At 34.8% G+C, this 26533-nt stretch overlaps 3 protein-coding genes across 3 annotated transcripts; 1 reads left to right on the top strand and 2 right to left on the bottom strand.

Moving 5' to 3' along the window:
* Positions 1-105: 105 nt before the first annotated feature.
* Positions 106-2364, bottom strand: LOC134275679 (uncharacterized). The gene is made up of 4 exons (XM_062757938.1): positions 2272-2364; positions 1748-2104; positions 386-655; positions 106-263 (listed from the first exon to the last, which is right to left on the bottom strand). Exons 1-4 carry the CDS (start codon positions 2360-2362, stop codon positions 250-252), a joined length of 732 nt encoding a protein of 243 aa, XP_062613922.1. The 5' UTR covers positions 2363-2364; the 3' UTR covers positions 106-249.
* Positions 2365-2460: 96 nt separating this feature from the next.
* LOC134275678 (uncharacterized) lies at positions 2461-4654 on the top strand. The gene is made up of 5 exons (XM_062757937.1): positions 2461-2588; positions 2995-3357; positions 3485-3621; positions 3873-4026; positions 4164-4654. Exons 1-5 carry the CDS (start codon positions 2492-2494, stop codon positions 4187-4189), a joined length of 777 nt encoding a protein of 258 aa, XP_062613921.1. The 5' UTR covers positions 2461-2491; the 3' UTR covers positions 4190-4654.
* Positions 4655-5466: 812 nt separating this feature from the next.
* On the bottom strand, positions 5467-22577 carry LOC134275680 (transient-receptor-potential-like protein; the record flags this gene model as incomplete). The annotated part of the gene is made up of 9 exons (XM_062757940.1): positions 5467-5926; positions 7483-7598; positions 8159-8224; positions 9289-9348; positions 9455-9502; positions 18137-18352; positions 20030-20225; positions 21697-22144; positions 22235-22577. Coding segments are annotated over 9 exons (1842 nt in total), but the record flags the coding sequence as incomplete, so codon positions are not given.
* Positions 22578-26533: the final 3956 nt, after the last annotated feature.

The raw sequence follows: 26533 nt of genomic DNA, 5'->3' as shown, positions 1-26533 counted from the left end.
CATGTATATAAAGCGCCAGAGTTTGGACTGTTGAATCTGATTTTCAAAGGGTATGAACAAAGTTCTGGCAATGATGTCTCGAAAGAATAAAATTAAAGAGGAAAAAACAACTTTATAATTTATTTTTCTGAAGAATGGATGCAATTTTACAATGATGACGTGTCTATTAATGAAAATTAAGATTTCACATATTGGAGATGTAACGCATATTCCCCGAGACCAATTTGGATCCAACGAACAGGAAAAAGATCACCGACTGCGTCCTGTAACGAAAATAAAAACAAAAGTGTTCCTTAATACACCTTGATAAAAAAAAATTGTCTACTTAACAAATTAATGTTACTAGTATAGCAGATTTTACACCACATGCTAGTGGCACACATACCGCTGTTGGGAACATTTGGAAGGGCGTCCATGGGATTTCTAAACATGGTGTTCTTAATCCAGTGGACGTTCCATTTTTTGTTGGAGATATCCTTCACTGGGCCTATCAAGCCATTTGTTTGGATCTTGTATCGTTTCAGCCGAAATCCAATGGGGGTTCTCTCCCTTATACAAAACTCATCCACTTCGTCGTTTATTCGGACATACACATTGATTTGTCGGGCATAAAACACATCGTATAGGAGGTAAAACTTCTTCACATACGGAAACCCTGCAAAAATATCAGCGAGTACTAAAATTAAATGTTAACGAGTTTAAATTCGCTCCAGAAAAGGGGAATACCATTAAAGTTAACAAGATCCATACACATGTTGACATGAAGCCCTTTCCCCTGTAAACAAGTGCTTTTAGCAAGAAAAAGAGGAAATATGCAGCGCTTGAAAAAAAGAACATTATGTGAATGAATTCGCTAAATCACTAACCGACTTGTCTCACAAAGAAAGGTGTACAGTGTTTCTTTTATTAAAACTTGTGATTATGTTTAACACATTTAAGTTCCCACATCTATGCAGTTTTACGACACTTTTATGGTCTGAACACGCAAATTTACGATTTGCAAGTTTTTTGAAATCGCCAACATATGACAAAGCAGATCATGTATTCTAACTCAAAGACAGTGGATGTGAAATTTTAAAAGTTTTTAATTATTCATAAACTTCAGTGACAACTCCCTTTACATCGCCCGTTCATATTTCTACTAAATAAAAAAAAAAAAAAAAAAAAAAAAAAACCAGCAAAAAAATAATTCATGTCAAAATGCATGTTTTTGGGAAGCCATTTATATTTATGGCACCGATGGCACATTGAAATGCACATGTAAAATATAATTTCCCGGTCTTCTTTCTTCTAACATTTATCAGTTATATTACTAACTTTTTTTTTAATTGGGTTACATTTTAACGATGAAGATCATGGGGTTTAAAATCAACGTCAATTTGAAATTCCATATCTTATAAATTAGAAAAAAAAAAATAATTTATAAAATTATTCTTTAACCAGTTAATGCCGTTCCGATGACGCAATATACAAAGCTATCCAGAAAACTAAGTAATGGACTTTGAAATTTTAATGATTTATATTCGGACAGACTGACCACTAATTTAAACCATTCATACAGCTATAAATAAAAAATTCCCAACAATCCGTGATAAAGATAACATTCCGAAACCCATTTGTTTTCGTCTTCGAATTACGAATGTGTTGCGAAGCCGTAAGATTCGATGTTTAAATGTTTTTGGGACCAAATTTTACCCGATAATACATATTTTAGTACTCATAATCTTAACGTTGGTGCATTGCATACCTCTGTTATCGAAATCTACCACCAAACTGTTGTTCTCCGGCAGGCTCCACAACGCGTAATGATCGGTACCAAGTATTTCTACTCGAACTGTTTTTTTGACACCATGTTTCATATCAGACTCTTCGAACACGTAACGTGGGTTGTGTGTTGTTTCCACTTTCTGCATTTCACTGAGTCTGTTGAAGGCACCATGAATAACTTCGTCCTTAACGAAATCGGTAAGCTTTCCAATAGCTAATGCTCCTGGTGGGATCCGCGCCAATTTCTGCATTGGAGACCTTTCTTCTTTCACTATGACTCGCCCCAGATCGTAAAACTTACCCTCCGGGAGGAAAGGTATCATAATTACATCATCATCTATAGAAAGGTTAAAGATTATTTATATACCGAACTATTTGTCTGTAAAAAACATTGTGCGGATTAAGGAATTCTCGCTTTGTCACACCTGTGTTGAACATGTCAGTACAAAGGCAAATACGGAGGAAAAATGAAATAAGGATACAAATAGAAGGAGGAAAACTTACCGAGTAACTGGACGCCGATGACATTTTTTACCAATGCCCAACATCGCTTAGCATCGCAATTTTTAAGTTCTTTATAAAGAAAGGGATCCATTGTTTCCATCGCTTTTAAATTGTTTTGATTATGACGTAACTGATTATGATGGGTTATTGTGACGTCAGCTGAGATAATTTTCATTATGACGTACGTCATGACAGTCATTTTCGACACAACACGCCAAAAATGCGCATGAAAAAGAAAGTTTTTGATAAACTTCAGTTGGCGGATGTGAGGTTGTCTTGGAGATTAATTGGTGAAGAGGTTCTTAAAAAATTCACAGGTATCTATTTCAATTCTCTAACAAAAGGTACTATTGTTAACTATAGAAGAAAAGCTTTCACTGAAGTAAAGCAGTTTCAATTTAGTATCAAAGTAATTTTCCTATGAAATTCGTGGTATTCATTTGTTTAAATTCATACAAGCACTTTTTTTCTATGAAAAGAAGTTTAATTGTATATTAGAATGTTAATTAGAAAGATTAAAATAAAATATTGTGTCATCTAAAAAATAGAGCTCATCTGCAAAACAAAAAAAATTCTAGCGTAAATTTTCAAAGTAAATTAAAGTATTTACTATAGTTAATTATATGACTATAGTTATATAACTATGATAAACTTTGTTAGATATACTACATTAGATAGAAGCATGCTTGAACACTAAGTTTATCATTTCATAATTTTTAACAGGTGAATATGTGACCCCAGTACCCAGCTTTCAAACCTCAAAATGCCCGTGTGGCCCTGGATACGTAATTCTGTCAAAATTCCGATCGTTCAAGAGTTGGCTGCATAGAGACCCCCCTAGGCGTGTCTTCACGGAGTGTCTTTGGGATTTCCAACCATCAGGCCCCAACAAGCCAGATTCCGTACAGATGATTCCGGTAACCACTGTTTGTGATCGTCCGTCGTCCACCTTTCAATTTGTAGTCTCGCGTAAGAGGAAGCATAAAACAAAGACCATTAAAGTTACTTTCCACGGCAAGAAAATAACACAACTTGATCTCCACAAACACAAGCTGCAGAATCGGAAAGTCGCAACACTTCTCTTTGGTAAGTTTTTTTTACTTTAACTTTAGCCCTTTACAATTCATTTTGAGAATTAATTGTAATTTATAAGATTCAGCTCTACTTATTTTCTTATTAACACATAAATTATCAATGCGTTCTTTGACATTAGATGATACTGGATTCGATTCTTTTTCGCTACACATGGTGAGTAGAGTTTTCTTGATAGACCGAGGGCGGATCGAGGTGTGGGTGGATAACGATCTGGACTTTATCGATATTACCGACCAAAGTCCAGTTGGTTTTCAGGTATTTAAACAAAATACAACTTTTATATAGCATCTTAAGGATTGCAAAGCATTCCCAACCAATCTTATCGGATTCTTTGGAAATACACTTTTCTTAAATTCGGGACATTGTCCAAAATTTATTTCTGATAATGTCAATATTGACATCAATTATTTTAAAAGATATCAATGCAGTTAAAAAAACCCCGCATATTATTCCATTTGAAAGTACATGTACAGCTTGTTATTTATTGATACGACTTATTACTGTAGATGTGTCATCTCTGGCTAGATGAAACAAACGACGGGGATCGCTTCATCGATGGCATTTCTAACGTCAAGTCCAAAAATTTCAAAGCAACATGGCTGAATAGAGAAAATTATAAACAAATCCTGCGTAATTTTATCCCAAATCAAGGGAAATACGGTATGGAATCACATATAAAACTTTAAATGTTAATAAAGTGCCTTGTCTGTAACATTAAGTTTAAACAAATTACAAATTTGACAAATCTAAATATCGTAACATTTCTTATTTAACAATATTCCTTGTTAATTTGGCAGGTAGCGAGGCAGGTGACATAAACTGATTTAAACCCATCCTTTCTTGGAAAACAGACTTCATTTTGTGATGTTTTAATAATTTTATTCAGTTAAAAAAAACAGCAACATATATTTGTTGCCTAACAGATGTACATGAACATAAGTAGAAAAAAAATAAGTAAAAATATCAAATTCTTGTCACCGAAGACTGAACTGAAAATTGCTACAATGAACACCAAAGAAATAAAAACAAAATTGTTGCTGATAGTCAGCTATCAGTACATGAACAACATTGCATGGCACATTATTTAAACAAATAACAATATCTAACAATGCAAATCAACACAGTATGGCGGGGTTTTCATTTACAAACATAAAACAAATATGATATGTCAATGTTGGTATTTTATATAAATGCATCAATTACTAATTGTGAATAAAAAAAAACAGCTTTTATGTCTCTAGTATATACTATATTTATTTGTTCCTAAATCAAAAAAGTCTCGAAGATTTGTGTGTGTGTGTGTTTTGTTTTTAACAAAACAATTAATTTCATTTACTGAAAACATGGATTCTTCTGGTGTGTTAAGATGTATGATCATCTGCATTACATTTCAGTTGTATGTAGATTTACAATCATTCTGATTACATAACAGTTGTGTACACAGTCTGCATTACATTACAGTTGTGTGTAGAGATGTATACACAACCTGTATTACATAACAGTTGTGTGTAGAGATGTATACACTGCCTGCATTACATTACACTTGTGTGTAGAGATGTATACACAACCTGTATTACAATACAGTTGTGTGTAGAGATGTATACACAGTCTGCATTACATTACAGTTGTGTGTAGAGATGTATACACAGTCTGTATTACAATACAGTTGTGTGTAGAGATGTATACATGGCCTGTATTACAATACAGTTGTGTGTACAGATGTATGTAGTAGACCAACTTGGCTTGCATTACAATACAGTTGTTTGTAGAGATGTATACAATGCTTGCATTACATTACAGTTGTGTGTAGAGATGTATACATGGCCTGTATTACAATACAGTTGTGTGTAGTCAGAGATGTATACACAGTCTGAATTACATAACAGTTGTGTCTAGATATGTATAAACAGTCTGAATTAAATAACAGTTGTGTGAAGAGATATATACACAGCCTGTATTACATTACACTTGTGTGTAGAGATGTATACACATTCTGTTTTTCATTACACTTGTGTGTAGAGATGTATACACATTCTGTTTTTCATTACACTTGTGAGTAGAGATGTATACACATTCTGTTTTTCATTACACTTGTGTGTAGAGATGTATAATCTTCCTGCATTACATAACAGTTGTGTCTGGAGATCTGTAAACAGTCTGCATTACATTACACTTGTGTGTAGAGATTTATACACAGCCTGCATTACATTATTACAGTTGTGTGTAGAGATGGGTTGTGTAGAGATCTGAATCAATAGAGGGCAGTCTTTCCATTCCCTGAAATGTCTGTATATTATCATGTAACCTGGAACAAATTCCACTGATAATGTCCTCCTTTAACTGTTCAAGGTCATTGGATGTTAACACTTGACCCCTGTCACTTGTCTGAACTTTGTCTGTGGGGACATTCAGTGGGCTTTGACCTTGACCTGTCCCTGATTGTAGGGGGTGAACAGTCATGTTAAACTTCTGTATGAGTGAGATGATTTCCTGTTTTGTGCTCTGTAGCAGGTTGGCTGCCTGGTAGGATTCCCTTTTACGATCTTCTCTCAATTCATATCTGTAAAAAAAATTTAAACTTTTGGAATCAACGTTTTAATTCGTATCTACATCTTATATATAAGTCATGGTACAAGGATAAACTGTTATTAGGTTCACTTGAAATAAATCTCAAGGTTCGTTAAATTTCAATGTCAACAAATTTGACTGCACACCTTTTATTTTTAAAATTTACTTAAAAATAGTTCACTACAGTAAAACTCAGTTATAGCGAAGTCCTTGGGACCTATGAATTTAATTCGCTATATCCGTAATTCGTTATATCCGTATAATGAATTCCTATAACCATTACAGCGAATTCGCAATATGCATCCTTTCCTTCAATTATTACTACTAAATATGTTAGGGAAGCAAATATTACTAAACATATCTTCAATAACTAAGGTTTTATTATGAATTGAATTTTATATTCAAATGCTAAAAGGAAATAAGGTTAGATCAGTTTATCATTTTTTTAAATAATCTCTGAGAGTTCGTTATAAAAGATGTAAATATCATTATAACTAACTTTAACGGGACTCAAAATCAGTTCGCTATATCCGTAAATTCGTTATACTGTAAAACGAGAATATTTGGCGCACTACTAATTTTAGCGCCTTTGGCGCAAGAGCCCCTGAGCGCTAAAATTTATTGTGCACTAAAGGATTTCTAAATATCATTTCTGTGTGTGTTCAAAGCTTTTACATAAGTACATATAATCTGGAACGTAATGTCGAAGGGTCATTGGATTTTATACACACTAGCACTGCACATGTTCAGAAGACAGAAAGTTGTGCCAAATTATAATTTAATTAAACTATTGTTACCCCGGTAGTTGTTACCCGATAATTATCATTAGCACCTTCAAAGTTTGGCTTCTCGGCGTGTCAATCATCTATCGCCTCAAGGAAAACAATGCAATCAAGCACGGTGATTTAGCTTGCAGAAAATACCTGATTAGGATTACTGTTTTATCTAAGTAATTTTCTGTCGATGCATGCATTATTTTAATGTGATTTAAATGAGTGAATACTCCATTTCTTTTAATTGAAAATAGAAATATAATAAATTTTAACATTGTACCACGTCCATGTGATAGCAACACGTACCGCGGTAAAGTCAATGAATGTTTACTGATATACGGGAGTACTAATGTGTTTCCGTGCTTGACTAACTAAAAAGTCAAATACGGGTGTGGATAAAAAAAAACAACAAAATATCACATTTTTACTGACAAGTGCAAGCGCTAAAATTATTTGCGCCAATGCATTCCCACTTGCGTTTGCGCTAAAATATGTATGCGCCAAATTTTCTCGGTTTACAGTATCAGAGTTTGTTATAACCATAATATTTTACAAAGATTTGTTAATAATTTTGCCGGGAACCCACAAAAACTTCGCTATATCCGTGTTCGTACTAAACAAGTTTTACTGTATTCTTCAAGAAACATAGTAAATCTTGAAAAGCCCGGTCAGTACCTTTAGGGACAGCCTTATCTACATGTAGGACACAATTGCATTAAGTCTTGACACAGTGACTATTGATTATCAGTCTCTGGGGGTACATACTTGACGTTACCTCAAACTGGAGATGTCCTGTTTGATTTCCAGCAAGTCATCTTCATTTACTCCATCCAACTGTTTGTCCTTCTTAAACTGATGAATGTATCGACTGACCAGTCGCCGCATTATGTCCTAGGATAAACATAGCAAGACTTCAATTTTTTAAATATATTGATTTTGATCTATATGCCAGAAGCCCGTGGGCCTAGGCTGTCCCCTGTAAAGCATAGATTTCTCAGACTATAACCATTTTCACTCTACCTCGAACTGCATAATCCTGGCCCATTTCAATAAAATAACTCTATAATGATAACAATATTCATGCAGATTGTCTTTTAGAAAGTTAGAAGAAAAGAGAGTACTGGTAAAGTATACATTATACCAAGATTTCACTATACATGTATGACCAACAGTCTCACTCTGGAGGTAGATATGGGACTTACCATAGGAAGGGAAAGGGGTGTAAAAATGAATGATAAAATATTTCAGTGCAAACATAAACAGTACCTAAACCTAGTTCCCTGGGTCAAGTTTATTAAACTTGAGTATTCTGTAGAGATTTAATTGAAAGTACCAGACTTTAACTGCTACTGGCCTTCTTAAAAAAAAAAGGAACCCACGGTCAAGGTTAATACCCCCTCCGGGCATGAGCTATCAGTCCAGTCTGATGATAAGACATATAACATCATTACCTGGTAATGCTTCTCTTCATTAGATCGGACACTGGTCTGAGCACTCAAAGGGGGGCGGTACTTCACCTGAAAGAAATTTCAAGTAACTATAGTTTATCAATATTTTTTGAAATTTACAACAAATCATCATGGTTCTTTTTGGTTCCTGGCAAAACAAAGGGCCTCAATTTATAACAAATGGTCCAATTAATTTTTTTCTTTGAACCTCAAAGTACAGATTTTTTGGCATTTCAAATTAATTTTTCCTTAAAAATAATTTAACAAATTAAAATGACAAAATAGCAGACAAAGAATATAAATTATTGAGACAACCTACTACAAAAAAGCAGATTTTGACTTGAAAGTTAAATTACATAATGCAACTCTACATTATTGTAATTAATAACAATTTTTAATTAAAAACATGCATTAAAAAAAAAGGTTTGGAAAAAATGTTTTTGTAGTCTTTAAAGAAGAGACTTGGCTGTGCATTAAGACATCTATTTGGTAATGACAGCCAGATTGCCCATGTTGTTCAAAAGCCCACACCCTTATGCACACCCATGTAAAACTTTAATCACTTCCTTCTAAACAAGGACACATTTTTCTCTGAATATGTCATGAAATCCTTGAGATCTTTGAGGTATTTTCCAAAAGACAATTCTAACAACATAACTTCTTCATTGGGCAGGGATAATTAATTTTCTACATGTCTATACACATACCAAAGAATTGTTGAATCAATTGTGCATTAATTGGAATGATGATAACCATCTAAAATTCATTCTTTTTTTAAATATTCAATTTACAGGTTTTTTTAAACACTGTGTGTATTGGAATTGATTCTATATACCAATTTTTTTTTTACATTGGTTCAGCAGTTTCAGAGAAAAGCTGAAAATGTTCAAATACTGATGAATGAAAAGAAATAAATAAAGGTCATCTGAGTGACTAAGGTGACCTAACAGCACACTGTACTGTTTAAGCTATAATATGCATTTTTTTTTTAAATACCACATTTTCTTTCATAATGCCATTTTTAATTTGATGATTAACACAAAAGATGTTCCTACAGTATGCATGCTGCTGTGAATACAATGAACATTTTTGCCAGCTCTTTTTATTCTAATTCTAGACAAATTAATACTCACCTCTGTTGGTGGTTTTTCAGAATGAATATTTATTCTGGTTGAGATCTGCACTGCTCCTTTCTGAAAATAAGTTTAAATGTAATACATGTACTAGGTTTTTCAAGATGAACTTGAGTCAACCCCTTTTAATTAATTACCAGTGTTTCTGTCTTGTTTGTTAACTTACCGAGTTTATGTCCATAAATTCTCTTCTAGGCACTGGACTTGGAACAGGCTGAAAGTGAAAAACAATAGATAAATATCTTTAAATTATGATTATGTGTATATATTATATTTTTATCTCCAGGAATTTAGACAATTGGTAGGGTGCTATAAAGTAGAATCCTGAGTGAAATAACATGAAAACTCCATCAAGCAACTCTGTATATGATATCTAAGGAATTTTTTGGAGAGGATATTATTTGAAACTGAAGAGAAAATATCCCCCTTAACCATTCATTATGTAAAAAAAAAATCACTTTGAGTGCCCCCCCCCCCCCCCCCCCGACAAAAAAAGAGACATGTTTTCATAATAATCAGAAAAGCTTATTTAACAAGAAATCTGTGAGCCAATGCTCACTAGTAATACCCCTGCTCTGATGTAAATAAACACTATTATGTTAATATACTCAAGTTCAATTACAGGCAGATGCACAGAAAAATATGAAGTTGACATCAAAATTAATCCCACCATATGGCATGCCTCAACAAAGAGTGTACTAAAATTTCAAGTATCTACAATGAATAGTTAATGAGAAACTGCAATGGAAATTTGTTATGTATGAAACGGACAGACGCATAGACAAACAGGAAGTTGACATCGGATTTTAACAAAAATGTATCCCATCGTATGGCATGCCTAAGAGAAGATTGTGTTAAAATTTCAAGCATCTGCGATGAGTAGTTGCTGAGAAAACTGCAACGAAAATTTGTTATGTATGAAATGGACAGACGCACAGACAAACAGGAAGTTGACATCATATTTGAACAAAAATGTATCCCACCATATGGCCTCAGAGAAGATTGTGTTAAAATTTGAAGCATCTAGTTGTAGTAGTTGCTGAGAAAACTGCGATGAAAATTTGTTACGGACAGACACACAGACAGACGGACAGCTAGACAGACAGACACACAAGGAGTAGTTGCTGAGAAAACTGCGACGAAAATTTGTTACGGACAAACACACAGACAGACAGACAGACAGACACACAAGGGTAAAACAGTATAACCCCCCTCTCCTTCGGAGCGGGGGTATAATAACAATTGCACATTTGGGAACAGAAGTTGTACTCTAGCAGTACATACAAAACCTTGCTCATTATTTTTTTTATACTACCAGTTGTTCTTCGTTTTTTATATGTCCAAGGCCAAAATGGTATCTATCAAATAAATGTCAAATGAAGTGATCAAATGATGCTTTGGATCTTGTCAGATATAACTAGCTATGGCTGTATTTATTATAAATACTAGCCAATGATCTGTCTTCTATTTATATTATAAAGACTTATACACTACACTGTCAATATAGAGAAAAATCAAATGATAAATTACATAAACAAAACATAAGAATGATAATTGAAGAGATGAAGGCTAACATAATATATTATAATGACTTATACACTACACTGTCAATGTACAGAAAATCAAATGAAAAATTACACAAACCAAAAAAAAAAAAAATATTAAAGAGATGAAGGCTAACATAATATTTTTTCTCATTTTCTTGTGATCTTTAAAGAACATAAAGAAATTTGTCCTTAGGACACTCTTCTCGTGAAAACATTTCTTTTTAATGTCAAACTGTCTCAGTTGCCCTTACGACAACAAAACAACAAGCTACCTTACATCTCTTCATTTAGAGCGAGCCATATAAAAATGACTTATTAATTTTATGTAAGCTCGCACTGAACTTGTAATGAACTCTGTTATGTAATTTCTTACCCTAAGGTGTTTATCAATTTCCTTAAGAAAAGATGACCCATCAAAAGTTTAAAAAAAAAGATGTCTAACAGAATTGTTATATGAAGTAAATGTTTATGTCATATTAATCCCTGGTGTCATTTTCTCCCATTCTTCCTGTAATGTTAATTAATATAAAACAGCAGGTGAAATGAACATTGATATATGAGCATGTTTTGATTTGGATAAAAAAAAACAAAACAAATTGTGTATAATTGAACAAACATTGAAAAGGTGTGTAAAATGATAATTGGTTTTAGAAAACCTGTTTCTTTCCCAAAGGCAAAAATATTTAGAAAAAAACAAGAGGCCCAAGGGCCTTGAATCGCTCTTCTGATAAATTGTACAACCTATCACTTGTATTTGAAGCCTCTAACCCTAAGTATCCTAAGACCCAAGTTGCATCAACTGACAAAGTTTGATGATTCTAAGCTAATAGGACTGAAGATATTTTAATAAAGCTATAAAAAACCATGAGTAGGTCACTGTGACCTACTTTAAGATTGAAGTTTTCTGAGGACTCAAGATGCATTAATAGACAAACTAAGATTGAATATTCTAAGCAATTAAGTATTTGAGATATTCAAAAGTAGGTCACCTTGACTTCCTTTTTGGTCTACATTCTTGGAAAACCAAAAATGCATCAACTGAAAAAGTTTGATTATTCTAAGCCAATAACTACCTAAGATACTTAAATATAGCCATAAAATGTCAAAAGTAGGTCATCGTGACCTACATTTTAGTCAACATTTTTCAGAGTCCCAAGATGCATCTGCTGACCAAGTTTGATAATTCTAAGCCACTAAATACCTGAGATATTCAAAAGTAGGTCACCATGACCTATTTTTTGGTCGACCTTCTCTGAAAACCCAAGAGGCATCAACTAACAAACTTTGATGATTCTAAACCTATAAGTAACAGAGATACATAAATATAGCCATAAAATGTCAAAAGTAGGTCACCATGACCTACTTTTTGGTCGTCACTCTCCGAAAACCCAAGATGCATCAACTCACTAAGTTTGATGATTCTAAGCCAATAAGTACCGGAGATACTTAAATATAGCCATAAAATGTCGAAAGTAGGTCACCGTGACCTAATTTTTGGTCGTCATTCTCCGAAAACCCAAGATGCATCAACTGACAAAGTTTGACGATTCTAAACCCATAAGTACCAGAGATACATAAATATAGCCATAAAATGTCGAAAGTAGGTCACCGTGACCTAATTTTTGATTGTCACTCTCCGAAAACCCAAGATGCATCAACTCACAAAGTTTGATGATTCTAAGCCAATAAATACCTAAGATACTTAAATATAGACATAAAATGTCGAAAGTAGGTCACTGTGACCTACATTTTGGTTGACGTTTTTCAGAGTCCCAAGATGCATCTGCTGACCAAGTTTGATGATCATAGGTCTGAAGGTAATCAAAATATGCCTTATAAACAATTTGAAAACAAATGCCTGCAAAATTCTAAAAGTAGGTCACAGTGACCTACTTTTTCTTAAATATGTTTTAAGGTCCCAAGATGCAGCAACTTACAAGATTTGATGATTCTAACCCTCTTAGTGTCTGAAATAATGGGATTAAATGTTTTAAAAAGGATAGGTCATAAAGTTCAAAAAGTAGGTCACGGTGACCTATTTTTAAGTTGACGTTGTTCAAGGACCCAAGATCAATCAACTGACAAAGTTTGATGATCATAGGCCTTAAAGTGTTCAAAATATGCCTTTAAATCAATTTGAAAACAAATGCCCGCAAAATTAAAAAAGTAGGTCACCGTGACCTACTTTTGAGTTAACATGATGTGAAGTCCTAAGATGCATCAACTTACAAGATTTGATGATCCTAGTCTTTATAGTAAGCAAAATATAAACATTTTTATTAATTGTAAAATTAGGTCAACTTTGAAGTGACCTTGAGACCACGCCCTTTGCCCCAGGGTCATGCCTTGAACAATTTTTAATCTTCAACATGTCCTGACCCTTGTATGTAAGTTTGGTGAAAATCTGCCTGGTGGTTCTGGAGAAGAAGATTTTTTAGCAACCAGTACTTTTGGTTGTGTTTTCCTGATTATCTCCCCTTGTTTTAGGGTCCGAACCCTTATTTTAGTATAAATGGTAGCCCTTGGGCCAAGGATACCCTGTGACAAATTTGACACCGATTGGCCAAGGGGTTCTTGAGTTATGGCCCATATTCTAAAAAGTTAACGCACACCGCACACCGCACAAATGGCCATAGCATTAGCTCTTTGAGCCTTTGGCTCAGAAGAGCTAAAAATATAATCGAAGTTATCACCATTAAGGCTGGCGTAAATTAATTTTTTGTTTAACATCACCTATAAACTTCAAAACCCATGAGGGAGGGAGGAAAAAATAAAACAAAAGAACTTTATTCGGTAATAACCAATATTTGCCCCCCAAATCAGACTTTGATGGAGATATATTTAATTAAGTTCTTAAACAGGGGAGTATATGCCGACTTCAAAGCACTGAATATTATCATAAGTAATGACACCATATGTACGTCATGCCGTCACAAACATGACGTAAATTTCAGTTTTTAATAAATTTTTACAGAAAATTGTACATATTTCGTCGATATTTTGAGTAAAAGTCACCAAGCGCATATGTGTTCAGGATCAATATTTTGATATAATGTGTAGAATGTTAATATAAATGAAATATGTCAATATTGTTCCTGAACAAACTTGCGCTCTATAAATTTTAAAGCTAAAATTGTTGAAATTTTGTCCATTTTGTCCTCTTTCTGAAAAAGGATATAAAATCGGACTAGTTTGTGACGTCATAAAAACAAAAATTGTGAATACACTGCTTTGACACTATAATATTTTCTGTTAATTTATATTTCTCATACAATTTATTGAATTCAGCACATTTCAGGAAGTTTTCAAAATTTGACTTTTGTGGGGGCAAATATATGCAATATACTGCATATAGTTCTTTTCAAACAAATGAATATTTACTCTACTAAATGAGTTAAAATACTGTCAATATTTGTAGACTTGCACAAGCTTTATGTTGATTAATCATTTTCTAAAAAAAATCTCACTTTAAATGACAGATTGATTACACTCAGCTCAAATGTACCTCAAAGAGGGCCCCAATATTCTGAACCGTTAATCACAATGGCTATACCCCTACTTCAGATAGGACCCCAATATTCTGAACCGTTAATCACAATGGCTACCCCTACTTCAAAGAGGGCCCCAATATTCTGAACCGTTAATCACAATGGCTACCCCTACTTCAAAGAGGACCCAATATTCTGAACCGTTAATCACAATGGCTACCCCTACTTCAAAGAGGACCCAATATTCTGAACCGTTAATCACAATGGCTACCCCTACTTCAGATAGGACCCCAATATTCTGAACCGTTAATCACAATGGCTACCCTAGCTGCAATAATGTAGCCCTCTCCGATTTTTTTTTATCTGTTATTTCTGGAGAGGGCTACAATTCCACAGCATCTCCGTAATGGTGCAAAAATATTTTGTAAATACTGGCGACTGCAGGCAGAATAAATTGTTTTCACAATCAACTTACTTCTAATAAGACGAAATTTTTATTCACTGTCGACATCAAAGCTCGTTCAACGTGAAAACCATGTAAAATAAATCTGTGCATTTAATTCAGCAGCCATGACAGTTCACGCGTGACATAGATAGACTTGCGCTTGAAATTTAGAACAATTCAATAAAGCAAATAATTAATTGTGATGAATAGTAAAACTAAACATCGATAAATAAAATCATTCCATGTTTCATTTTTTTGTAAACACCGATATTTAAGCTTAAAATAAGGCAATTCCACAGAAATCCGCTCCCTATAGATCCTTAATCTCATTGGCTGTCCCGAAATAAAATCTGTCAAGGTCAGTAAACATGGCGGATAAATTTAAGTTGTGATGTTGACATACACGAAAAATACTGATATATGGATTGTTCTGTATATTTTTGGATCGATTTATGTCTGGGATAACTATATTTTGGAAGTCCAGGTAAGACATAAATAAAATAGCTGTTTACTAACAATTTAAGCCGAAATCCGTGCGGGAGCGAATCCCTCCCGCTCTGCACCATTACGGAGATCCTAAGGAGTTGTAGCCCTCTCCCAAAAAAAACAAGAGATGTTTGTAAAACACTTATGCCCCCCTCCCCCCAAATTGGATTTTTCCCACATCCAAAAAGGCATAACTCTGTCAAAAATGGTGCGATTGTTTCCAAAACAGAACTTGACCAAGATATTTATCTGATAAATCTGTATATCAAATTTCATTTCAGTATGTGCAACCTCTGCAAAGAAAATGAACGGAAACTGCAAATAATTGGAATTTTTTTCTAAGTCCAAGGGGCATAACTCTGTCAAAAATGGCGCGATCGTACCAAAAACAGAACTTGACCTAGATATTCATGTGATATATTTGTATACCAAATTTCATTTCAGTATGTGCAACGGTGCAAAGAAAATGAACAGAAACTGCAAATAATTGAAATTTTTCTACGTCCAAGGGGCATAACTCTGTCAAAAATGGTGCGATCGTACCCAAAACAGAACTTGACATAGATATTTCTCTGATAAATCTGTATGCTAATTTTTTCAATATGTGCAATGGTTGCGAAGAAAATGAACGGAAACTGCAAATAATTGAAATTTTTCCAAGTCCAAGGGGCATAACTCTGTCAAAAATGCAAAACAAAATTAAAGCTGGAGACCAACACCTTGAGGTTAAAATTGCGGAAGATTCTTACGAGTGGATACCACGTGGTATTCAATAGGGTCTGGATCAAAAGTAGTAAACTTAATTAGAATAAACAGATCACCAACACTTCGTAAGAATGCACATGTAAATTTATTTGGTTGACCGGTTTCGACCAGAGACGGTCGTCATCAGAACAATTATACAAAAATATTCTTTGCTGAAGTCAAAAATGCGGATGACGTTACTATTAACAATTAGAAATGCGGAAGAATTATACAGTATGCGGATGACGTTGCTATGAAAATGCGGAAGATTTGTCCAGTATGCGGATTAGATTTACATTATTATATAACTTCTTTAACACTTTGACATCGTCAAATAAAAACTTAAGTATGATTTACAATATAATGCATGGAATATTTTTTAAGATAATTAATTAAATAGTCCATAAATTCCGTGAACTGTGATCGATCTGTTCTGTAATCCTGGTGGAAGTTCATCTTGACATACGGTTTCTGTGGATGTTGATTGCGTGGGTTCGTGTAGTTTGTTGGCTGGTAAAATTAGAAGATTGGATTTTTCATGGATCTTGGTCGGCTTTCAAACGGGCGTTTCCATTCTTTAGGTTTTTCAGCCATTTCTCTAGGATTGGTGCAGGTGAATATTAAAGTTTCTTTAAATTCCGTATCTGGGTGCTCTTTAGCGATATGGTGTTGAACAACATCTTTACGACAGTAAGATTTTTTACAAATATCACAGTAGTATCAGGTTACAGTTGGGTTATGTTGGAGTTCGTTATGCCTCTTAAGATTGCTGGCTTGTTTGAATTTACGGTTGCATGTGGTACACTGGAAGTCCATTTTGTTTGTTTCCGATTTCTCTGGATTATCCATCTGTTTTCTCTTGGTATATTTAACCTTAACCATATTTTAGATTCAATCCTTGTGGATGTAGAGTTTTGAATATATGTATAAAGGCTTCCTCCGTTCGTAGACATTGGTTTATATTGTTTTTGATTTTCACGAGCGGCGTGATGGAAACATCATCTGGAGTGTGTGATTGTGATGTGTCTGATTGTGATGTATTAGTTTGTGACGTAAAGTGACGAGACACAGATTCATGTTGATTGGCGACTTTCATATCGGCGAAATGTCCATACATCCTTTCTCTTAGGGAGTTTCCTGTTTGGCCAATGTATTGAATAAAACATTTTTTACATGTGATAGCATAAATGACGGAAGTACTGTTGCAATCAAGATTTTGTTTTATGTAATAAGTTTTGCCAGTGGAAGAAATTCGGATGCTATTAGTATTACTGACGAAAGGGCAAATTTTACAATTCTCATAACATGGGTGGCTTCCGATATTTTCAGGACTGGAGTTTAACTTTGAATGGACTAGGATACTTCTTAAATTTGGAGGTCTTTTATATACTATGATTATTCTCTCCATCAATTCTTTTGTATCTGGGGATTGTTCTAAGATCGTTTTGTATTTATTGATAATTGATCTGAATTCTGGATTAAGTCTGTTGAATGTTGTAACTAGTGGAATTACTCGTTTTTCGTGTGTTTTATTTTTATTCTCCGTGAGCAGATTGTTGCGGTTGTGCTTTCTGGCTTTCTCTATAGCTTGTTCAAGCATTGATGATGGATAGCTTCTGGCTAAAAAATGTTCTGTCAAAAATGGTGCGATCGTACCCAAAACAGAACTTGACCTAGATATTCATGTGATATATCTGTATACCAAATTTCATTTCAGTATGTGCAACGGCTGAGAAGAAAATGAACAGAAACTAAGTGGACCGACAGACCAACCGACAGACCGACCGACAGACAGCAGCAAAGCAATATGCCCTCCCTTCTTTGAAGGGGGGCATAAAAAAAGGAGAGGGCTACATTATTGCAGCTATGGCTACCCCTACTTCAGAGAGGGCCCCAATATTCTGAACCATTAATAACAATGGCTACCCCTACTTCAGAGAGGGCCCCAATATTCTGAACCGTTAATCACAATGGCTACCCCTACTTCAGAAAGGACCCCAATATTCTGAACCGTTAATCACAATGGCTACCCTTTCTTCAGATAGGACCCCAATATTCTGAACCGTTAATCCCATTGGTTACCATACCTTAGAGAGGGTCCCAATATTCTAAACCATTAATCACATTGTTTACCCTACCTTTACACTGCCCACAGAGGTACGGCGCTTAGGTCTACGGAAATGTTGTTTGTCCTGCACGCAGCTACTGAGCAGGTCCTTGATAAAACAGACAGCGTAGTAGATAGATTTAGGGCTGATGATAAGGTTAAAGGGAGAAGGAAGAGTGGAGCCCTCGTCAAAATAACCCATCCACAGCTTGGAACGGGAAAACTTCCACTCCATATCAGCATGGTTCTGAAACAAGAGGCCCAAGGGCTTTGAATCGCTCTTCTGATAAATTATACAATCTATCCTAAGACCCAAGATGCAAGAAACAAAGTTGATGCAAAGTTTAGGGCTTAAGATATTTAAATGTAACTATAAAATACTATAAGTAGGTCATGGTGACCTACTTTTTGATTGAAATTTTCTGAGAACACAAGATGCATTAATTGACGAAGATTGATGATTCTAAGCCAATTAGTACTTGAGATATTCAAAAGTGGGTCACAGTGACCTACTAATTGGTCAACATTCTCCGAAAACCCAAGGTGCATCAACTGACAAAGTCTGACAATTCTAAGCCAGTACGTACCCTAGAATACTTAAATATAGCCATAAATGTCACAAGTAGGTCACCGTGACCTATTTTCCAATGATCATTCTCAAAGAACATAAGATGCTTCAAATAACAAAGTTTGATGATTCTAAACCAATAAGTACCCGAGATACCTAAATATAACCATAAAATGTCAAAAGTAGGTCACCGTGACCTACTTTTTGGTCAACATTCTCTGAAAACCCAAGATGCATCTACTGACAAAGTTTGATGATTCTAAGCCAATAAGTACCCGAGATACTTAAATCTAGCCATAAAATGTCAAAAGTAGGTCACAGTGACCTACTTTTTGGTCGACCAAAGACCAAAGATGCATCAACTGACAAAATTTGATGATCATAGGTCTTATAGTATTCAAAATATGCCTTTTAAACAATTTGAAAACAAATGCCTGCAAAGTTCAAAAAGTAGGTCACAGTGACCTACTTTTTAATAAATATGTCTTAAGGCCCCAAGATGCATCAACTAATAAAATTTGGTGATTCTAAACCTCTCGGTGTCTGAAATAATGGGACTAAATGTTTTAGAAAAGATTAACCATAAAATTCAAAAAGTAGGTCACGATGACCTACTTTTAAGTTGATGTTGTTTGTCGACCCAAGATGCACCAACTGACAAAGTTTTATGATCATAGGCCTTAAAGTGTCCAAAATATGCCTCAAAATCAATTTGAAAACAAAAGCCCGTAAAATTTAAAAAGTAGGTCACCGTGACCTACTTTTGTATTAACATGATGTGAAGTCCTGAGATGCATCAACTTACAAGATTTGATGATCCTAGTCTTTATAGTAAGCAAAATATCAACGTTTTTATTAAGTGTATATTTTTGTCAACTTTGAAGTGACCTTGAGACCACGCCCTTTGCCCCAGGGTCATGCCTTGAACAATTTTTAATCTTCAACATATCCTGACCCTTGTATGTAAGTTTGGTGAAAATCTGCCTGGTGGTTCTGGAGAAGAAGATTTTTTAGCAACCAGTACTTTTGGTTTCATTTTCCTGATTATCTCCCCTTGTTTTAGGGTCCCACCCCTAGTTTTAGTATAAATGGTAGCCCTTGGGCCAAGGATACCCTGTGACAAATTTGACAATGATTGGCCAAGGGGTTCTTGAGTTATGGCCCATATTCTAAAAAGTTAACGCAGACCGCACGACGCAGACCGCACAAATGGCAATAGTATTAGCTCTTTGAGCCTTTGGCTCAGAAGAGCTAAAAATAGAATTTCTATTTAGAATATATCTGCAAGTAAAGAGCCTCTGATTGGGCAAAGCTCTTCTGTTAAGTTTGAGGACTAAATTTCATGTTTGTATTTACCTCAATATTTTGGAAAGAGTTGGACATCATGGCAATCAGCATGTTAATGAGTACAATAATAGCCATACAATGATATAACATGAACATCAAGCGGCCCAGCATCACCGTAAAGTTTTGACCATTCTGGATTCTGAGGTCATGCTTTGTTGTGATCCCAAACAATGACCAGTATAATGTCGCATAGCTCTCCCCCAGCCTGGAAGTATAAACAGAAAATTACCCAGCTAAAATTTTTAAACCAGAAGTCTCTGTCAAGACTGTAGCTCTACTGGTTTGTACTTATCAAAAACCGATGCACTAGTCTATGTATCTAAGTGTAGTCTACTTGTGTGCCAAGTTATATTGAAATCAGACCAAAACTGTAGAAGGAGTAGCGTTTTAACGGAATTTCACAGAAAATTCTATTTTTAGTAACCATGGCAACACCGTTCATCGAAATCAAAAACCAATGCACTATTCTATGTATCTTAGTGTAGTCTACTTGTGTGCTAAGTTATATTGAAATCAGACCAAAACTGTAGAAGGAGTAGCATTTTAAAGGAATTTCACAGAAAATTCTATTTTTAGTAACCATGGCAACACCGTTCATCGAAATCAAAAACCGATGCACTATTCTATGTATCTTAGTGTAGTCTACTTGTGTGCCAAGTTATATTGAAATCAGACCAAAACTGTAGAAGGAGTAGCGTTTTAAAGGAATTTCACAGAAAATTCTATTTTTAGTAACCATGGCAACACCGTTCATCGAAATTAAAAAACGATGCATTATTCTATGTATCTTAGTGTAGTCTAATTGTGTGCCAAGTAATATTGAAATCAGACTAAAATTGTAGGAGTAGCGTTTTGAAAAATTGTTTACAGACAGACGGACAGACAGATGGACGGACGCCGGACGCATTACTATCGCATAAGCTCTTCTGGTCTCTGACCATTAGAGCTAAGGTAGCTAAACACAGTTTCGTATAAAATCCAAGGGGTTTTTCCCAGAGAGAAGCATGCTGGGTAGGGATTTTCCTGCTATTTATAGGAGTCTAGATGAAAACTGCATCATTTTTGTTTTTATTCACATAAAGTAGAATCTTATCTTAATATTTAAAGAAAAAAATGTGCATTCATTTTTAGAAAAAAAAATTTATGAGACTTTTTAATAGGGGGAGATAACTCCCAAAACATCCGGTTTTCACATGTGCAGAATTGCATGAGTCAATTAGCAGGTAATGTAGCTCTTTCATGAGGTGGAAAATGTACCCTGAAAGCACACTAAAAGAAAACCTTAGGACTTGTTCTGTGAAATGCATACAACTTATTATGTCTGATTTTTTCTGTTTTTGTTGAGCAGGGGGGTTAAAAATGCATAGATGCACTGAAAATGGATGCATAAACAACCCAATATCCCCCATATTTCAGGTGTCAAATACCCCCTAGTAGTAATTGATGAATGTATTATAGTTGGATATTTACAAAATTCACAATTTTATCTTTCCATTGATATGCAGAAGTCTATGTAACAAGCCTCCATTTTATTTTTTTATAGTGGTCAGTTTTGCTTGTCCCTCACCAAGTAACGTCCTGATAACATCATACATAAAACTGTGTTTTGCACCCTAAAAAGGCAGAAATACAATTCTGATACAAGAGAACTTAAGAAATAAGAACATAAAACTCACGATACAAATGCCACTGGGTCCTCTGGAACACGACTGTTATAGTAATACCAGTAGAGCTGGGTCATTCCACACGCAAAGGATGTCAGCACCAGGAAGAAAATGAAGAGAAATTTCCCAATGTCAATCAACATGCATCCCAAAGAGATCTGAAGGGGTCCTAGATGTTGATTAGCCTGAGCCAAGAATATGATACGAGAGAAGCTAAAAACATTGGCCACTGCGAACAGCCCCTCAGCTAGAAGGGTAGGATCAATGATGGGCCAGTCCTTCCTGGGAATGTCCCTGTCTCCGTATTTACCTGATTCTATCTGTACGTACGCCACAAGTCGGAGAGAAAACGTAGCGATATAGAGCGAGAGCATCAGGAAATCTAGCCAGTTCCACCACTGTCTGGTGTACGCCTTCAGTCCTTCCTCCCACAACTGTTTACACTCAGCCCAAACAAACCCTAAAAATACAATCAACCTTTCATAAAACAAAACTTTGTTACATTTTTAAAATACAATTTAATAACAAATTGGAAAGAATTTGCACTGACCCATCACCCATAAGAATATGAGCCACTCGAGTTCCGAGGGTGGCGGTCCCCGTATGTTTCCTCGGTCACTGGGACTGCTGATGTCTGTAGAACAGAGCACCAGGAGAATCAGAAACACCCCAAACGAGGCACTGTGATACAGAAACTTCATAAACGGACTCCGCAGGAGTTGTCCTATCTTGCTCCGTGGGAAGATCAGGTAATATACAGCCATGAACGGACCGATCAGGATAAGCCCCATACATAGCAAGAACTTGGTCAGGCCATTCCTCTTTCTCCACCCAGGCAGACCCTCGTACCAAATGGACGTCAATAACTGCTGGCAGTGGGGATGGGATACAAACTGAAAGTAGAAGGATACAAACTGAAAGTAGAAGGATACAAACTGAAAGCGATTTCCAGAACTGAAATTGTCATCATGATAATTAAAACATCTAATTTGATTTCCCAGTTTTTGCCCAAATTCAGTAAAGCAAATCCAAGTATTTTACAAGAGGCCAGAGGACCTTACATAAGAGAAACAGAATGATCTGGGATCAACAAAATACTTGAATAAAGTAATTGATAAATAAATCATAAAGTAGATCTATATCTACTCGCCAACACTCAAGCACTCCCATTTATTATTTGTCACTATAATTACCCAACAAAACATATTACAATAAAGCTTAGGACCATGGAGTAATTTAATAACCCATTTTATACTCTTATTCATTGGCCTCTTGGTCTAAAAGAATACATTTATACAGAGCTGAGATATGTTTGTCTCATTTTATATTTTTCTATCATCTACAGGTCTATCTGTCCATCAAAAACTATGAAAGTACTTTCTGTATTATGCATCAGAACATTCTTGTTAATCAAAGACATATATATATATTATCTTAAATTGATAGAGAATCTAAAAAAAAAAAAACACACATACCAACAGATAAACTGTACAAGTGGAAATTTGAGCAAGACACAATTTTAGAAAACTCTCCTTAACCAGAAGTCTCTGTCGAGACTGTAGCTCTACTGGTTTGTACTTATCAAAAACCATTGCACTATTTTATGTATCTTTGTATAGTCTACTTGTGTGCCAACTTATTTTGAAATCAAACTAAAACTGTAGAAGGAGTAGAGTTTTAAAGGAATTTTACAGAAAATTCTATTTTTAGTAACCATGGTAACACCGTTCATCGCAATCAAAAACCGATGGAATATTCTATGTATCTTAGTGTAGTCTACTTGTGTGCCAAGTTATATTGAAATCAGACCAAAACTGTAGAAGGATTAGCATTTTAAAGAAATTTCACAGAGAATTCTATTTTTAGTAACCATGGCAACACCGTTCATCGAAATTAAAAACCAATGCACTATTCTATGTATCTTTGTGTAGTCTACTTGTGTGCCAAGTTATATTGAAATCAGACCAAAACTGTAGAAGGCGTAGTGTTTTATAGGAATTTCACAGTAAAATCTATTTTTAGAAACCATGGTAACACCGTTCACCGAAATCAAAAACCGATGCACTATTCTATGTATCTTAGTGTAGTCTACTTGTGTGCCAAGTTATATTGAAATCAGACCAAAACTGTAGAAGGATTAGCATTTTAAAGAAATTTCACAGAGAATTCTATTTTTAGTAACCATGGCAACACCGTTCATCGAAATTAAAAACCGATGCACTACTCTATGTATCTTTGTGTAGTCTACTTGTGTGCCAAGTTATATTGAAATCAGACCAAAACTGTAGAAGGCGTAGCGTTTTATAGGAATTTCACAGTAAAATCTATTTTTAGAAACCATGGTAACACCGTTCACCGAAATCAAAAACCGATGCACTATTCTATGTATCTTAGTATAGTCTACTTGTATGCCAAGTTATATTGAAATCAGACCAAAACTATGGAACGCCGTCACTGCCTTATAGCAGAACACTACTATAGCATTGTGTCAACCTTCCATTACATTATGTCAACTCTTTATGACATTAACCCACACTACTATTGCATTATGTGAACCTTCCATTATATTATGTCAACTCCTTATGACATTAACCCACACTACTATTGCATTATATGAACCTTCCATTATTTATGTCAACTGTTTATGACATTAAACCACACTACTATTGCATTGTGTCAACCTTCCATTACATTATGTCAACTCTTTATGACATTAACCCACACTACTATTGCATTGTGTTAACTTTCCTTTACATTATGTCAACTCTATATGACATTTACACATACTACAATTATATTTCGTCAACTTGCATTTCGTTATGTTTACTTTTCATGAGATCTTAGTTTTTATTAACTGATGTGAAAAGCTCATGCCATACTGTGCGCACTCTTCTACATTATGTCGATTCACTATTACGTTATGCGAACACGGGTATCCTCGGCCTTTATATGAGCACAACGTATTTTCTGCGTTCCGCAAGCACTAAAAATGGCGGGAGAGAAAACTGTCGTAGAAGAGATTCTAAGCGATTTGGGAATGACATCTTTAAATGAAAATTTTAAGCGACAAATGATTGACAATCTTGAAACGTGCAAAGCCTTAACACTGCGACTGTGAATTAAAGTCACGTCGAAATTCAATGGTATTTACTTTAATCTCATAATTAAATAAATCAAATATTATGAGTCGTGCAGCAATCATTTTTTTTCTTTTTCTTTTGAATTTTTTTAAATAAAAGTCTTAAAGGAGATGGGTGAACATGACGAGAGATAAGCCCATAGCGCGACAAACATAAAGGTGAAAAATTAAATCTCAATTTTATCAAAATTTTCCTTAATATTTCATCTAACATTAAAGTATACTTTATGTAAAATCTGAACAACTTGCACAAATCTCATGAAAATTGAATTTATTTGCCTATGAAATATTATACACACACGAAAGAGGACAAAACGAGTCATTTTTTCACACTATAACACTATTTTTCGTTATGAGTGGGTCTTCTCTCCATTTTTTTGAAAGGTAATTCTCAAAGTTTGCATAAAAACATACATATTTTGGTTTCCAAAATTACGGAGCAATGACCCACTTAAAAATATAAGTTTATGACATAACTTTCGTATCTTTTCGAGAAATACTTGAAGTCCCTTAAGCCAATGGTCATATCACAAACATGATTTAAATGCCACACTTCATCAGGACTTGTGTAGCATATTGGTTAACTTGCTAGTCTCAAAAGAGAATGCAACTCAGGATTTTTATTGCCAGGGTTCGAACCCAATGGATACCAAATTATTTTTCTTTATAAAAGAATAAATTTTAGCGAAAAATTTTCCTCAAAACTTTTTGTTTATCATGATTTTACAAAAATCAATGATGATAACTTTACTCTAAATACTAAAATCATAATTTGAATATGATTTTTATATATCTGAAGCTTGTGGGTTTTTTGCACGCTAAGCTCACCCATCTCCTTTGAAGGACATTGCATTAGTTTCACAATAAGCTTAGCTGAATTAAGTTGAAAACTTTTTTCTATAAAACTATAAAGCCTGAGAGCTTCTCCGCTTTCCGCCCTTGGTCTCCACCCATATACCGCCCCCTTCCTTGTTCAAGATTCCCATATCTGCCACTGATATGTGCCCATGCATGCTTACTAAGGCATATTCAATTGATTTAGATGAGCGACTGGTAGATTTTTGTCTGGCCCTGGAATGATTTAAAAAAAATACTAACTCCAGTGACGTAGCATCTTTTTTTGAAAGAGGAGGTCAGCCAGAAAAAAATCATTTACCCGAAAAAACTTGACAAGCCAAGAAAAAAAAGTCCAAGCCCGAAAAAAATCCTGTTTCGGGGAGAGGGGTCCAACTTCGATCAGTCCTATTTTTTTCCAGATATATTACATTACCCATAGTGGATTATACTTCAACAAAAAGTGGGGGTGGGGGTGGGGGGCTGTACAGTTTCAATGAACATTACATTTTCTATAGTAAAGTTATTTCTGGGAAAAGAGGGGGGGTTGCTATTATGTGCCTGTAATTTGTCCTAATCAATCAGGCCCCCCCCCCCCCCCCCCTCCTTTCTTACCAGTCATTAAAACACGGTCGTCAACATTCATTATATACTAGATATACAGCTTTGAGATAATGTAAATGTTTTTTTACCATCAGGTAATGAACTTTTGGAATCAACATGATAAAGAGTTAACACAATATAAAGATATTTTTAAATCACATAAGAAAGAGTTGACATAACGTAATTATATATCCACATCACGGAATGGAGTTTTGACATAATGTAATAAAGTATTGATGTAATATAAAGATATGTTCACATTATGTTATACAC

Source organism: Saccostrea cucullata, unplaced genomic scaffold (genome assembly GCF_032062105.1).
Source record: "Saccostrea cucullata isolate Sc308-1 unplaced genomic scaffold, CSIRO_AGI_Scuc_v1 ctg7248, whole genome shotgun sequence".
NCBI classification, from domain to species: Eukaryota; Metazoa; Mollusca; class Bivalvia; order Ostreida; family Ostreidae; genus Saccostrea; species Saccostrea cuccullata.
The sequence above is the reverse complement of the archived record's forward strand: the minus strand, read 5'-3'. Positions and strand labels throughout refer to the sequence as shown.